The sequence below is a fragment of the Carassius carassius genome, chromosome 19 (genome assembly GCF_963082965.1).
Source record: "Carassius carassius chromosome 19, fCarCar2.1, whole genome shotgun sequence".
In the NCBI taxonomy this organism is placed as follows: Eukaryota; Metazoa; Chordata; class Actinopteri; order Cypriniformes; family Cyprinidae; genus Carassius; species Carassius carassius.
In genome coordinates this window covers 24,843,875-24,858,558 of record NC_081773.1, presented here as the reverse complement: position 1 = coordinate 24,858,558, position 14,684 = coordinate 24,843,875, and the positions used below count along the sequence as shown (strand labels likewise).

At 34.9% G+C, this 14,684-nt stretch overlaps 1 protein-coding gene across 2 annotated transcripts; it reads right to left on the bottom strand.

Annotated features, from left to right (window-relative positions):
- Positions 1 to 90: 90 nt before the first annotated feature.
- On the bottom strand, positions 91 to 11,694 carry stat4 (signal transducer and activator of transcription 4). Of its 2 annotated transcripts, none has more exons than XM_059500443.1 (23): positions 11,541 to 11,694; positions 11,217 to 11,352; positions 9,361 to 9,459; positions 8,995 to 9,087; positions 8,847 to 8,925; positions 8,616 to 8,701; positions 8,206 to 8,357; positions 7,428 to 7,586; positions 7,199 to 7,291; positions 7,023 to 7,082; positions 6,021 to 6,041; positions 5,703 to 5,793; positions 5,169 to 5,213; positions 4,868 to 4,951; positions 3,885 to 3,983; positions 3,635 to 3,770; positions 3,402 to 3,454; positions 3,219 to 3,313; positions 2,810 to 2,946; positions 1,745 to 1,936; positions 1,068 to 1,113; positions 840 to 942; positions 91 to 501 (listed from the first exon to the last, which is right to left on the bottom strand). In XM_059500443.1, the coding sequence occupies exons 1-23, from the start codon at positions 11,666 to 11,668 to the stop codon at positions 487 to 489; spliced, it is 2,202 nt and encodes a 733-aa protein (XP_059356426.1). In that variant the 5' UTR covers positions 11,669 to 11,694; the 3' UTR covers positions 91 to 486. The 2 variants fall into 2 exon arrangements, with proteins under 2 accessions (XP_059356426.1, XP_059356427.1); XM_059500444.1 differs by having other exon boundaries at positions 5,169 to 5,210.
- Between the last annotated feature and the right edge of the window lie 2,990 nt (positions 11,695 to 14,684).

The window sequence follows — 14,684 nt, the reverse complement described above, 5'->3', positions numbered from 1 at the left end:
TCTTTGTCATTGTGTCAGTATGTTGCATTCTATTTTGAGAGTATACATTATTACTACTATTACTTCTACGACTAATAATAATACCATAGATTAACCATAAAATTCTTTATTTAAAAAAAATGTTTGTCATAATATATACATAAACATTAAATTGAGAATAACATTAAAGCAGATTAAGGTTTGGGCAAATCTGAATTTTACAGGTATATGAGACCAGTCATATATTGTATTTAAGACATACATTGTTGGAATGTAGAATTATGACATTAATAATACATCTGATGCATTTTCATATTGACAGTATTTTTGAATATACACTCTGTCAGCAAATGAAAACAGAGACATGATGCATTATAGTGGCATAGTGCCATAAAAGTGAAGAACAGCAAAAAAAATAAAATAAACAATAAAGCCAAAATAAGGAGATGAAAATCTTTGAATCCATCCATAATCTTGGAACCAAGTGAAATGTGGCTGTTGCCCTTTCTAGGGTGAACTCATCTGCAATGTGAACAAGGAAAAATGTTTCATATCATTTTCTGGTGACTGAATAATGCTTTATCAGCTCTGTTTAGTAGTGACTACCCACAAAATATGACTCAGAGCAACAAAGTCGGTAATATATACAGCTGTGCTAAGTTTGAGACCATGTTGAACATTTTAGGGTTATGAGAGTGAATAATGCATGTGGTTGTAAGTCACTAAGTGTGATACTGACCATGCTAAAAAGTACAATAGGAAATACAATATGCACTTTGGATTATTCTTAAGTCATGATGGATGATCATCACATGACAGCAACACTGCAAAATTTTTAAATATGTTAAAATGTTACTCACAGCGCTTTCAAACTCAAAGGGACTGAGGTGCTGGGTAATAATTTCAAACATTCCAGGAGACATGGGGGGCTCAGGAGAGGAACATGCATTTTGGACTGGACCACTGAGAATTGAGGACGTTGAAGAAAGAAAGAAGAAAAATCTGAATCAGTTCATACAATCATGCAACACAGAGAAGAAACTAATTATAAAATTAAATCTTGTTGTGAAAGAAATTAAGATACTCACTTCCGATGAGAAATTGGAACTAACTGTGTCTGAATGTAAGGACAAACTGTGAAAGATGAAAAAAAAATGCATTTAGCATTCCCACATAAAGTACGTTTGTTATAAGCCTGCTCTTTCCCAAAAAAATACAAATCCTCAAAAAATGCAAAAGACTACTGAAAAAAACTACTGAAAACAGGTGCTTATCCTTAAGAAAACTGTATTGGTAATATAGATACTTTCGTTTTTCTTACAGTGAGTTTGACAAAATGATGGTTGAGCATGATGAATAAAGCCAGCAATACAATATACAGTATGTAAACATTGAGATAAAGGGAAGTGACGATGACGTACATCAACTTCCTGTCAAGGGCGTAGCTTTGGTTTTGAACATTGGGGTGGTTTAAGTGTGAATTGTTTTAGTAGAGTCCCGGGCCATGTTTACTCATGCGGTTTATTTATTTTGTTTGCTTATATATAAACTTATTTTCTTATATTAATATTGTTTATTTCTTACTCCTTAACAGTTCATCAGGCTCCTTATGATTTAATCTATGCCATCTTCTGGAATATCTGAAGGCCATGTAAAGTTCTTAACTGTGACATTTTTTATAATAAGACTAGCCTATTAATCAAATAAATAAAATATGGGACACAGCTAAATTATAAAAAATCAGATACATTTGCGGACATCTAACCTTTGTTTTGCTGGCTGTTGTAATGTTTCCCAAAAGCCTCATCCTTGGGGATGTCAGGATAGAGGAACTTTAGAGGATTCTCTGGGACAACCCCATCTGCAATGACCTTATAGTCCCGTATTATATCAGCAATGGGCAAGGCGTTGAGACGGTTTTTCGTGTACGGCTCTACAGAGATGAACTTTGGGTCTCCTGTAGACAGAATACATGTGCTTAAGATTATTTAACAACATATTTAATACAATAAACACAATGCACTAAAAAAAACAATCCACTGAGCACCAAAACAGCCAGGCATACTGTAAGAACAGCTTTTTTCATCAGGCATTATTTAATATGAACAATTACATAGTCATCTGCACACTGAAAATAAGGAAATACAAAGTTTTATCTATAAAAGGATAAATGGCATCTGCTAAATTTTGGAATATCTCCAGTCTGGAGTTTCCCTCAGCAAATACAAGACTTTTTCTCAGTGTGGAAATTACAGTCATTGCTTAACCTGTGCGGACTTGCAAACAGAACACTGTTCACTGCATGGAAGTACTGGTAAGGATTCTTATTATCTTTGTTTAATAGCTTCACACTTGTAACATAATGTCTCCTGACTCTCCTATATTAAATATTGTATTGGGAATGTTATTTTTAAAGGAATCATTCACCCAGAAATGAAAATTCCGGTCATTCAAGACCTAGATGAGTTTGTTTATTCATCAGAACAGATTTGAAGAAATTCAGCATTTATTTCTGCAGTGAATGGTTGCCGTCAGAATGAGTGTTCAAACAGTCGATAAAAACAAGACCTTAAATGATTGGAGTCATTTGGATTAGTTGTGTATTATTGTGAGGTTTTCATCAGCTGTTTGGACTTATTATTCTGGCGGCACCCATTCACTACATAAGACTCAATGGTGAGCAAGCGATGCAAAATTTCTTCAAATCTGTTCCGATGGAAAAACAAACACATCTTCATCTTGAATGGCCTGAGGGTGAGTATATTCTCTGCAAAATTTCATTCTTGGGTGAACTTTTCCTTTAAAGTATAATGACATATTGTAGACAAACCATTTTCATCCTGCTCAACCCAGGTGAAGGTGATTCCTCCAAGGTGACTTTCACTAAAGCGTAGCAGGAATGTCCCTGGCTCCTTCTCCTTCAGTAAGGCACGTTCCATCTCTTTACTCACAAATCCCATTATGTAGCTGAGAGACAAAAAATAGCAGAATCCATTGAGAAGCAGAGAATGGTTTCTGCAGAATGAATCGCAACAAGCAAAAACTTTATTCAGCACAGCAGATAAAGAGAATACTCTAATGCTGATAAATATACTGATAAAGTGATAAAACATCACAAAAATAGACTTTTCTATCCAGTAGTTGTATTTGTTATTTATTACATGCTCATCAGAATAACACAGCTAAAATGTGCTATATATATTTATCATGCATCTGAATGTCATAACAAGTCCACTGACCCGTCAATCCAAACAGGAAGTAAATGCTTCTTGATAAGGTCCAAGATCGAGTCCAGCCAGAGCCAAAAACTAAATGATTTGCCAGGAATGTTTTCCTGAGAGCAGCAGAAAAAAAAAACTAATTGGATTTATATTGTTACAATTTGACAATAGCAAGAGTATATAGTATTGATTCAATATTACCTTCCAGAACTTGGACCAAGAAACTTGGCAGTCATTATAAGAAGCGTGTTGACCTTCAGAAACAATTAAAACACTGTTTAGATGGAAGCCAAAACACATTTACAAAAAACTGCGCTATCGGCATGTTTATGGGACAACATTAGGGAAATACAGTCTAAATAGTCTAATGAAGCTGATAATGAGATAAAATTACTTTAATGTTACATAAGCCAACAGGTTTATAGAAAACATACCCAGAAGTTTATCTCCCAGCATGTTAAGCTGCTCTTTGTTGAGTCCTCGTCCTGCAAAACTTGAGAACTGCCAGCTGAGGACCTCTGAGAGTTGACTCCAGCTTGCCCTCAAGGGGTTACTGAAGAATCCAAGGTTCTACACAAGACAGAGAAGTTCAGAAAATTACTTAATGTCCAGCTTTACGACATCTAGTTATTCTATAAACAAAATACTATAAGGCTATTCTTTGTATCTGCTTCAGAAGCTCACCTTGGGGTCATCAGTTAGCAGGTTGTACCACATGACAGAGGCCCAGCCCCCTGGGAGCTGACTGACATTAGAGATGACCACCAGCGGCAGGGAGCAAGTCTGAACAGGAACAAAAATACAAAACTGGTATCATAGGTGATGTTAAAAAATAAATACATTTAAAATCAAATCATTATAATAATAATAATTAAAAAAAAATAATAATAATTCCTTAAATTGAATTTTAGCTGTTGGTCTAACTAAATAAATAATAATAATAATTTATTATTATTATTATTATTTTCTTAGCATAGGATATTATATGTAATATGTAATTTATTTATACACTTGGGTCAGTAATTTTTTTGTTTTTTAAGAAATGTAAAACTTTTATTCATCAGGTATCCAGAGTGATTTATAATGTCTTATAAATGTATTTATTAAATCTTATAAAATAATGTCTTATAAAATTGCAAATAAATTGTGTTCTTGAGACATTTTTTTTTAGCATTAATAGTAAAAATAAATCAATACAAAATCAGCATATTAGAATGATATCTGGAGGTTTCATGTGACACTGAAGACTGGAGTAATAATGCTTAAGATTCAGCTTGATCATTACAGTAATAAATGACATTTTAGGATGTTAAAATAGAAAACAAATATTTTAAATCAAACTGTAATAGCATTTATAATCTTACTGTGTTTACTGTATTTGATCATCAAATAAATACGGTCTTGGTAAGTGTATACTGTATATATATATATATATATATATATATATATATGTATGTGTGTGTGTGGGTGTGTGTGTGTCTATGTACGTACACAAAAATATAGACAAAAATATATAATACTTACATGTAAGCTTTAAATATGCTTTTGATTATGTATGGAAATAGTATATAGTATTTATATATATATATATATATATATATATATATATATATATATATATATATATATATATATATATATATATATTATTAGACACTAAAACATACCTCAAGATCAATATCCAGGCCCTGTAACATCAGCATGGCCTCAAAATTGAGAGAGTGTAGCTCCTCTGTTACTGACAGGGGACCCTGCAAAAGAGAGACTCAATATTAGCTTCAAGGCCAAGATCAAGCGTATACTGTGTGAGGCTGCCCTCTGTTGGCAAGATGATGTATTCTAGACTGAAAAACAACATGGCAAATATGCTAGCATGTTACCAGGCTCCAGCCATGGTGTAGGCCCTGTGTGCCAGTGGAAGAGAGAGACCTGTAAAGAAAGCAGATATTAGAAATAATGCAGTCTTACCTCATTTCCTTTTCCTCCAGTAGGACACTTTCTCTCTTTCAGCTGCTGCAAAACACAAAGTCATCATAAAATATCTTCGCTCTCTTAAAAAGGGATAGTTCACCCAAGAGTGGAAATGTTTTTTTTACTCAACCTCATGTTCATTTTCACACAGCTCATTCTAACATTTCACAACATTTCATAGTTATCACAGTTGTCAAACTTAAATAAGGACACACACATACACATACAAAATATTTTTTTAAGTCTTCTGACACCGAATAACTTTATGAGAGGAACAGATTAAGTTATTCACTTTTTTGGAGCTATGGTCACAAAATCTTTGTATGGAAACATAAGCTTTAAAATGTATCTTTTTATGTTAAATAAAAACAAAAACAAAAACAGAATGCGGGTTTGGAGCAAGATGAGGGTGAGTAAATAATGACTGATGAATTTTCCTACAGTGGGTGAACTCATTTAAATAGATTAAACACCAAAGCCTTATTAACAATACTGGTCTTGATTCATGAGCTAGAATTCAGAGTGAAGTACCAGATGCCTGAACTCTACAGAAAGACATCCAGTCGACTCCTCAACATCCATCACTTTGGTGTTGTTGGTGAGGATGAAGAACTGTCTGTTCCTACAAGGAAATATCAGTCATGTTAGATTGGATATTTTCTGGTTAGTCACAGCTTCCACTGTACTGTAAATGACAGTAACCCACTATGTAGAATATATACAGAATTTAGCTTGTAAACCACTGCTGTCCCCCTCCCCCCACACACTCAGCTGAAAAACTCATTTTGAGATTTGGCCTAAATAAACAACAGGAAGTTGGTTCTTCTGTTTGAGGCTGACTGCACTCACACTTTGCCTGGTGGAAGGTCTCTGCACACACAAAAATAGAGAAGAGTAGAAAAACATGGTCATGTTGGACTAAATGCACCAGTGAAACAAACATTGCTTGCATGGCTTTTGAACAAAGATAGAAAAAGTTGCATGAAAATGTGAGAATAATATTAATTATTATAGCCATAATCATAGTTGGGTCATTCCATGTGTATAGTCTTCATGTCCTTATCATAAATGCCACTATACATATTCACAGTCATTAAGATGGAATTCATATTAGAGATTATTATTATTATTATTATTAATAGTTTCACTACTGTAAATTTAGTGGATGTGTTGTTAACGTAAAGAAATATTTAAGTTTGTTTATTTTTTTATCAAAATAAGGTAAACAAAGAAAATTACTGTGGGAATATTGATTGGTTTTTACAGATTTTTCCTGTGAAACCATTTAATTAATCTCAACATAGATTCATCAGTCAAAAACGAAATTTTTTTTAACGATAACAACAATATATTTCATAAATTTCCCTTTAATGAAATGCATCTGAGATTTTACTTAGAAAAAGCAAGTTGGTTGACATCATCTTCCAGGAAGTGACATCATGTGTGGTAGGAACACAACTTCAGTAAATATTATGATGAATATTATGTGGTGTACTCTGGAATAAGTTGGTTTAACGCTGACTAATAACAATAATAATCTGTATGTTATCTAGAGATTGCTTTTTTTTTTTTTAATATTAATATTAAATTCAGATTGACACTCTTCTGTAAATTAAATATCATCCCCCAAACAAGTTATAAATAAAAAGTTTTAACAGTAATATATTAAGTCTGCTGTAAAATTGTACATGCTTCCTCGTATCACAAGGACAGTTCTATTTAATAAGTTAAAAGTTTAATAATGGTTGATGTATTGCACATTATTGTAGCCATTGCAAATGTAATGCATAACAAGATTGGCCAAGGTTACAAAGATAAAATGTAGACATACAGATAATTCTGGGAACATACTTATCAAATGTTGTCTTGACTTTGAGTTGATAATCCACCTCCGGTAACTTAACCAGTAATCTGAAAAGGAAAAGTGAAATTAAAATGGGCAATAATTGTGTTGGACTAAAGGCAGTCAACCCCTTGTGAAAGTAGACTTGTTTACATGAGGAGCTGGTTGAAGCTGTGGTTCATACCTGACCTTGGTGGTAAACTGCACCTGTGTTTTGATGATTAGAGGTTTCTGAGGGTGTGTAGGCATGCAGGGCTGCTTCTCCACCACAAAGGAGCTGCAAACATGACCAAAACAGATTATTCAGGTTTCCTTGTCACCCAGCGCAGCCTTTCTATTGTGTTGCATTATGTCACACAGACTGAACTGCTGTGCTTTAACTGTTCATCAAGCACACAAAATCTACATGTTACCTTTTAATGAGGTGGTAGATGAGGTATTTGACTTGCTCCTCCATCTGAGGTCTCTGGAGAGGGATTGGATCACTCTCATAAGTAACTTTCAGGATCAGCTCACCCAGTTTGTCTAGCTGTCTTTTAATCTGGAAAAGACTCTGGGCTGTCAGGGTAAACCTGTAAAAGTGATTTACATGAAAATTAGGCTTGATTCAGATCTCATGGTAGCCCCAAAAAACACCATAACAACACAAGACCTATACACCAAAAGTTTGGGGTCTGAAATGTTTTTGAAGGAAGTCTCTTATGCACAAAAAGGCTGCATTTGTTTGATCAAAAATGCACTAAAATAGTGATTTTGTGAAATATTATTACAATTGAAAATAAGGGTTTTAAAATGTGATTTACTCCTTTAATGCCAAAGCTGTACTTTCAGCAGGCATTACTACAGTTTTCAGTGATCCTTCAGAAATCATTTTAATATGCTAATTTCAATCCTCAAGAAGCATTTCTTGTTATTTTGTGAAAACCATTCTTCAATGAATAGAAAGATTAAAAAGGTCACTCTTGAACAATTTAATGCATCATTGCTGAATATAATTATTGATTTCTTTAAAAAAAATCAAACCCCAAACTTTTGAACAGTAGTGTACATCCCACGTTTTCTCCTCCAGCTTGTCTTTACTGTGTGCATTTTGACATCTAACATTTAAAACAATAATCTATATTAAACAGTATAACTTACATTGTATATTTTTTTCCTTATTCTATTTCTTTATATTATAAAGTGTTGTACCAGTTCTGGAGCTGGTCCAGTCCTATCAGAACCGGTCCTCCAATGCAGGCGATCTGTTGCCTCCGTTTCCATTCCTTAAGCTCAGGGTTGAGCTGAGAGGAGATCAGGGTATCGATTTCCTTTATAACATCTGCGATCTTTGACAAAATCTCCTGCAAAGGTAAAACAAAATGAATACATAGTGGTTAACAATGACCAGAAAACAACAACTTATATAGTTGCATCACACACCTAAGCGAAATATACTAAAGATGTGTGAAAACCACTCAAAGCCACCCGTCTAAGGGCAGGAAGTTCCCAGGGTGGTTCAAATAGTATAGTTTAAACCAGAAGAAAATTAAATAGCTGTAAAGTAAAACAATTTCAAATAAATAAAGTGAAAAGTGCTATCATTGTAGAGATACACTTACCTTTCTTTTGAAATCCAGGCGGTTCAGTATTTCTTGAAGTGTAGTGACTTCTTGCTTCATGGTTAAAGAGTTTCTCTCAACTGGATCTGCAGGATATCAGAGGAAGATGCTTTCATATCACAAATCCTCTCTTATATGCCCATATTGTATTATTTGCTTTATTATGTCATAAACGAATTGGAGGTTGGCATTTTGTTTTTTGAAGATGTCAACGGTCATACACTGGCTCACCTCGAAGTTGGAGGGTTTTGTAGCGAAAGTCAAAATCATCCTGCATGTCCTCAAGATACTTCACAGCCTGGTCCAGCATCTTATAAGAGCATGTTGAAATAACGGCATATGACACACACTAAACACCCATGACTGTGATGTAACTTACCTGAACACTGCTTCTTATGACTGCCACTTTGTTGTCAAGAACTTTCAGCTTCTCCAAGGCGGCTGAGTTTTGCATTGACTTCTCCAGTGGTCCCTGCCATTAATGAAATGGAAACATGGCAAACAGAAGATTTAAATGTAAAGTAAATGTATACATCAAATATGCATTGTACTAAGTCTCAAATCGAAGAAGCACATTTATAATATTGGCCATGTTAACTAGGTCAGAATGAAGCACCTTTTGGATCCCACGCTTGGTATAACTGTACTATCATGTAAGTGCAAAACACTGAAGCTTGGTTAACAACATAGTTGTATGGGGTATATGTGGTTTTTGCATGCTGGTTGTCACGTGTATTGGCAGTACCTGTTCCTGCATGCTGGCTGTGGATAAGATCCGTCTTTCTTCCCTCAGGCAGTTACAGATGACGGCGGCCATGTGCAGAGGATTCGGCTTGTATTTTACCTGAAAGAGCGACGCAACAGCATTTACTGCCTGATCACGTGAGACCGAGAAATCAAAGTTAATTTACAGAAATCATGCTTCATGAGGAATGTGGCATTACAAGTGAAGTAACCTTGGAAAGTGAAAGTTCAAACAAATAACCGGTGATGTAAACGAAACAGCTGATGGTTAAAATCTCACGCATCTTGTTTATGAGATGTGGTTTGTTTCCATGACGGAGTTTATCCAAACATTAATACGTAGCAGGTTTTATGTCAATTACATTTAGTCGCGAGATGTCAAAAAAATGACGTTTTATGTAATAATTAATGTCCAACCTGATCCAACACGTCTGAATGCCCCATGATTGTTTTGAAAGCATTGAATGATTATACAAATATATGATATGAAACTGTATAATCATATATATGTATGGCATTAGGAGAGTGCACTTTCAGTTTTGAGTGAATTTTTTCTTGAAGTGCACACTTCGCAGATTGAGGTTTTTGATATTTGTTCGGGGGTTTATGATATTTGTTTGAAGTTACGGAAAATACCAATCATCTGTTAAGTTCATTTGAACTTTTGTGTTAGACAAAACATTGTGGGGCGTTTCAAATAGTAGGTGTTTTTTTAAATGCAATATTGACAATGATATTTCCACACACACAAAACAAATGATTTTTTGCAGATGTCCTAAATACAGTCTACGTGGAAAAATGAAAAATGGTCTAACCACACCGTGCTCTGTCGTTTTGTTTTCGGGGTGGCATGCAACACCAGTTACAGACAGATGTAATTTTTTAACCAAGCGAAACCCCCGCCATTTGATTCTTCTGTGGAAGTTTTTTTTCTCATTTATCTAGTGAGAAATCCCCACAGCACCCACCCACTCATGAAAATACTGCATAAGCAAAAGAAATGTGTACAGCAGTCTGACACTGAGAGTTTTGCCAGTCAGCTTTTGTGAGTGAATTTAGATTCTGAGACATCCTGAACTCTTTTTTTCTTGCTGTCTACTGACTATAGAAACATTTTCGAAACTGTAGGAATGCACAGTATTGTAACTACAGCTAGCACATCAAAATGGTATGTTGCAGTAGTGTACATGTCAGCCATCGCTTATAAATATTCTTCCTTACTAAATGTGGTAAACTCGATGTGAGATAAATGACCTGAGGTGCTACATACTGGTTAGGACTGTTTCCACAGAAGTCACTGAAAAGTTAGCAAAAACCACACATGAGTACACAAGTTCCGTTGTCAACTGAATGCACACTTCAAATAATTTATTATTGTCATAGAGTTATGAATCACAACAGAGGTTCTATGTAAATACCTTGTTTATGACTATTACTGTAAATCCCAATACTGACCATTAGTTAATTTCCTGATAAGTGACAATAGAAAATAAGTGCATGCATTTGAATAGTCACAGGGTCGCTCACAAGTTCACTTTCCTTTCCTCTCAGTTCTCGTTTTAGAAAAGATTTGTAAAAAAAAAAGGGGCAAGGCATCATTGAACAAAACTATGCTTTTGACTAGACAGTGTGCAAAAACAATGTTTTGTAAAAAAAAAAAAATATGTTGTAGAGACTATTTCAACTAAGAAATTGCTAGCAAATTTCAGTGACGCATTGAATGACACATTGAATGTGTGAATTTTTCTTGTAAAATGTACTTCAGTAATATTTGTTGGGTTTTTTAAAGCATGGATTTGATACTCAGGGATGAATCAGATGTATGGAAATAACAGGAGGGCAGTTTGCGTCTGTTACCTGTATCTGGTGAAATATTCTCTTTAGGTTGTGTCTGTGAAGAAAGTTCTGCTCTTGAGAACACTGCCTCTCAAGCTGAATGAGGAAGTTGTTGAAGAGTACCGTAGCCATAGATTCATGGTTTGAAGCTGTCTCCCTGAGGCAATAAAGGCAAAAATGCTTCAGGAAAATGCATTCGCTTATGCTTTAGAGTTGTGTTGCAAATGCATAATTTGTATTTTAGGCTGGCTGTTTTGTGTTTTCCTGAAGCCAGAAATTCAAAATGTGATTTTATAAACATTGAAAATACAATTCCTGACCAGTGTGTAAAAAACAACAACTTACCAGTCCTGGCTTTCAATCCAGTTGGCCAGCACCTGTCTCAGCTCCATTGGAAAGTTGTCATCATAAAAATAGTCCACCTGTTCGAGGAACTTAATATCCAGTTGCTGGATTTGTTTCCATTGACTCATAGTGGTGCTGGGAAGAAAAATACAATGGATATTGATTTATGAATAAAAATGTTCTGCCATACAGCTGCATCTCAATAAATTAGAATGTCATGGAAAAGTTAATTTATTTCAGTAATTCAACTCAAATTGTGAAACTTGTGTATTAAATTCTTCGGTTCTTTTAATTGTTATGATTTTGGCGCACATTTAACAAAAACCCACCAATTTCAACAAATTAGAATACTTCATAAGACCAATAAAAAAATGTTTTTAGTGAATTGTTGGCCTTCATGAAAAGTATGTTAATTTACTGTACATGTACTCAATACTTGGTAGGGACTCTATTTGCTTTAATTACTGCCTCAATTCAGCGTGGCATGGAGGTGATCAGTTTGTGGCACTGCTGAGGTGGTATGAAAGCCCAGGTTTCTTTGACAGTGGCCTTCAGCTCATCTGCATTTTTTGGTCTCTTGTTTCTTAGCAAATAGATTCTCTGTGGGGTTCAGGTCTGGTGAGTTTGCTGGCCAGTCAAGCACACCAACAGTGTGGGCAGGTGTCAAATCCTGCTGGAAAATGAAATCAGCATCTTCAAAAAGCTGGTCAGCAGAAGGAAGCATGAAGTGCTCTGAAATTTATTGGTAAACAGGTGTAGTGACTTTGGCTTTCAAAAAACACAATAGACCAACATCAGCAGATGACATTGCACCCCAAATCATCACAGACTGTGGAAACTTAACACTGGACTTCAAGCAACTTGGGCTATGAGCTTCTCCACCCTTCCTCCAGACTCTAGGACCTTGGTTTCCAAATGAAAAACAAAACTTGCTCTCATCTGAAAAAAGGACTTTGGACCACTGGGCAACAGTCCAGTTCTTCTTCTCCTTAGCCCAGGTAAGAAGCCTCTGACGTTGTCTGTGGTTCAGCAAATTCCTTGACACGTCTGTGTGTGGTGACCCCAGCCTCAGTCCATTCCTTGTCAAATTCACTCAAATTCTTGAATTGATTTTGCTTGACAATCCTCATAAGGCTGTGGTTCTCTCGGTTGGTTGTGCTTCTTTTTCTTCCACACTTTTTCCTTCCACTCAACTTTCTGTTAACATGCTTAGATACAGCACTCTGTGAACAGCCAGCTTCTTTGGCAATGCATGTTTGTGGCTTACCCTACTTGTGAAGGGTGTCAATGATTGTGTTCAGATCAGCAGTCTTCCCCATGATTGTGTAGCCTGAACCAAACTGAGAGACCATTTTCATCAGGAAACCTTTGCAGGTGTTTTGAGTTGATTTGCTGATTGGTATTAAACTAGACATTAAACTCTAAACTAGAATTAGACTTAAACTACTTCAGTCGGTGTGCATTGAATTTCTTTAATACAAAAAATTCACAATTTAAGTTGAATTACTGAAATAAATGAACTTTTCCACGAGATTCAAATTTATTGAGATGCACCTGTATATGAAATACATGAAAACTATGTATACAGTAACCATATCAAAGCAAAGGCAACAATAACCTAGGGAGATCAAGGAGTGTTTTTGTGTAACCAATTAGAAATAAGCTACAGTCTGAAACCACTATCAAATAAGACCATCATCCTCGTGGTGACAGTAGAGATTGTAAAACAATTTCAGCATGGAAAAACAAAACAAAAGTATAGTATCTTCTAATAATTCTAAAACATAATAGATTATTATACAGTATTAACCTCTGTTTTTGTATTTGTTGTTTCCAATTTATTTGCTGTTATTTCTTGTATGTTTACTATGTAAAATAAATAAATAATTAAATGTAGAGTATGGCGCAAAACAACAGCAAGGTTATAGGTTAAATTCCAAGGGAATGCATGAACTCAACAGACCATGAATGCAGTGTATGTCGCGCCTTTGATAAAAGCATCTGTCAAATGCTTTGGAAGTGATGTTTTTCGCACTATTTTGAACATTATTGTGAAATAAGATTACCACAATAAATCCATGCCCAAAATATTTATAAACTATTTGAATGCGTATTAGACAAATGTGCCTCAACAACGTGTTACAAAATTTCCCAGTCTCCTATATTTTAGCCACCATACAGTACCTTTCGTATAAACCTAATAAATATTACAACACACCATTAATCAAACTTCAACAAACCACTCGAATACAAAAGTAAATTGTTTAACTTGTAATGTTTGGTTAAAACCGAAACTAAGGTCCAAAAATTTACCTGCTGCTCTTACGAGAAGTTGGTACAAAGCTCCTGCTCAACCTGATGTTTTCTGAGTAAGCCACGCGTTTAACCTTTATTATATACAGTCTATGGTTTAACCAGACGCAGTTCCTCAAGAGTCTTGCCGGCGAGAAGCGCTTCAAATATTCCTAGAGGTCCGGAGATGGTTGTACGGTGCCGTTTCCTCTCATGAATGAAGTCCTGTAGATCATGAATGCCACAGCTATCTTATCCAGCGATCATGACTGAACTAGTAAACAGGTGGGTTTGAGTTCTTCAAGGAAATGTTGAGCTCTTCACGAACACGGAAACGATGCTGCAGAAAGGGGAACTCCCCATAACCTGCGATACAAGTGTGTTCAAGGGTATTTCATATTGACTCCCTCAATCTGACTCACATCTTCAGAATGGAAGGTGCTGCTCAGTAGACTTGAATCAAAACCACTGACTGCATCTATAGTCATAGCCTACTAGTCATACATTATCTATCAATTCACCATTAATAAACTTTATATATCATTAAAAAAATTGGTATTATGAAATGCAACTTGACAAAAGTCTATGTACATAACGACAAAATAAGAACAACATTTTTAATAAATGTAGTATATGTATATATATATATATATATATATATATATATATATATATATATATATATATATATATATATATATATATATAGCTACACTCTCCTTCTTGGTCAAATAGCCCTTGATGCCTTCAGTGTGACTCTACAATTTTCATAGTCATGAAAATAAAGAAAACTTTATATATATTCAACAATAATTCATTATTGTTAAAATAATTGTATTTGTGCCATTTCAT

Coding starts and splice junctions, on each gene's coding strand:
- stat4 (XM_059500443.1), bottom strand. CDS start 11,668: ATGAGTCAATGGAAACAAATCCAGCAACTGGATATTAAGTTCCTCGAA. Junction 8,926..8,994: donor TCATAAGAAGCAGTGTTCAG/GTAAGTTACATC, acceptor TGCTCTTATAAG/ATGCTGGACCAGGCTGTGAA. Junction 5,214..5,702: donor CTGTAGAGTTCAGGCATCTG/GTACTTCACTCT, acceptor TGTGTTTTGCAG/CAGCTGAAAGAGAGAAAGTG.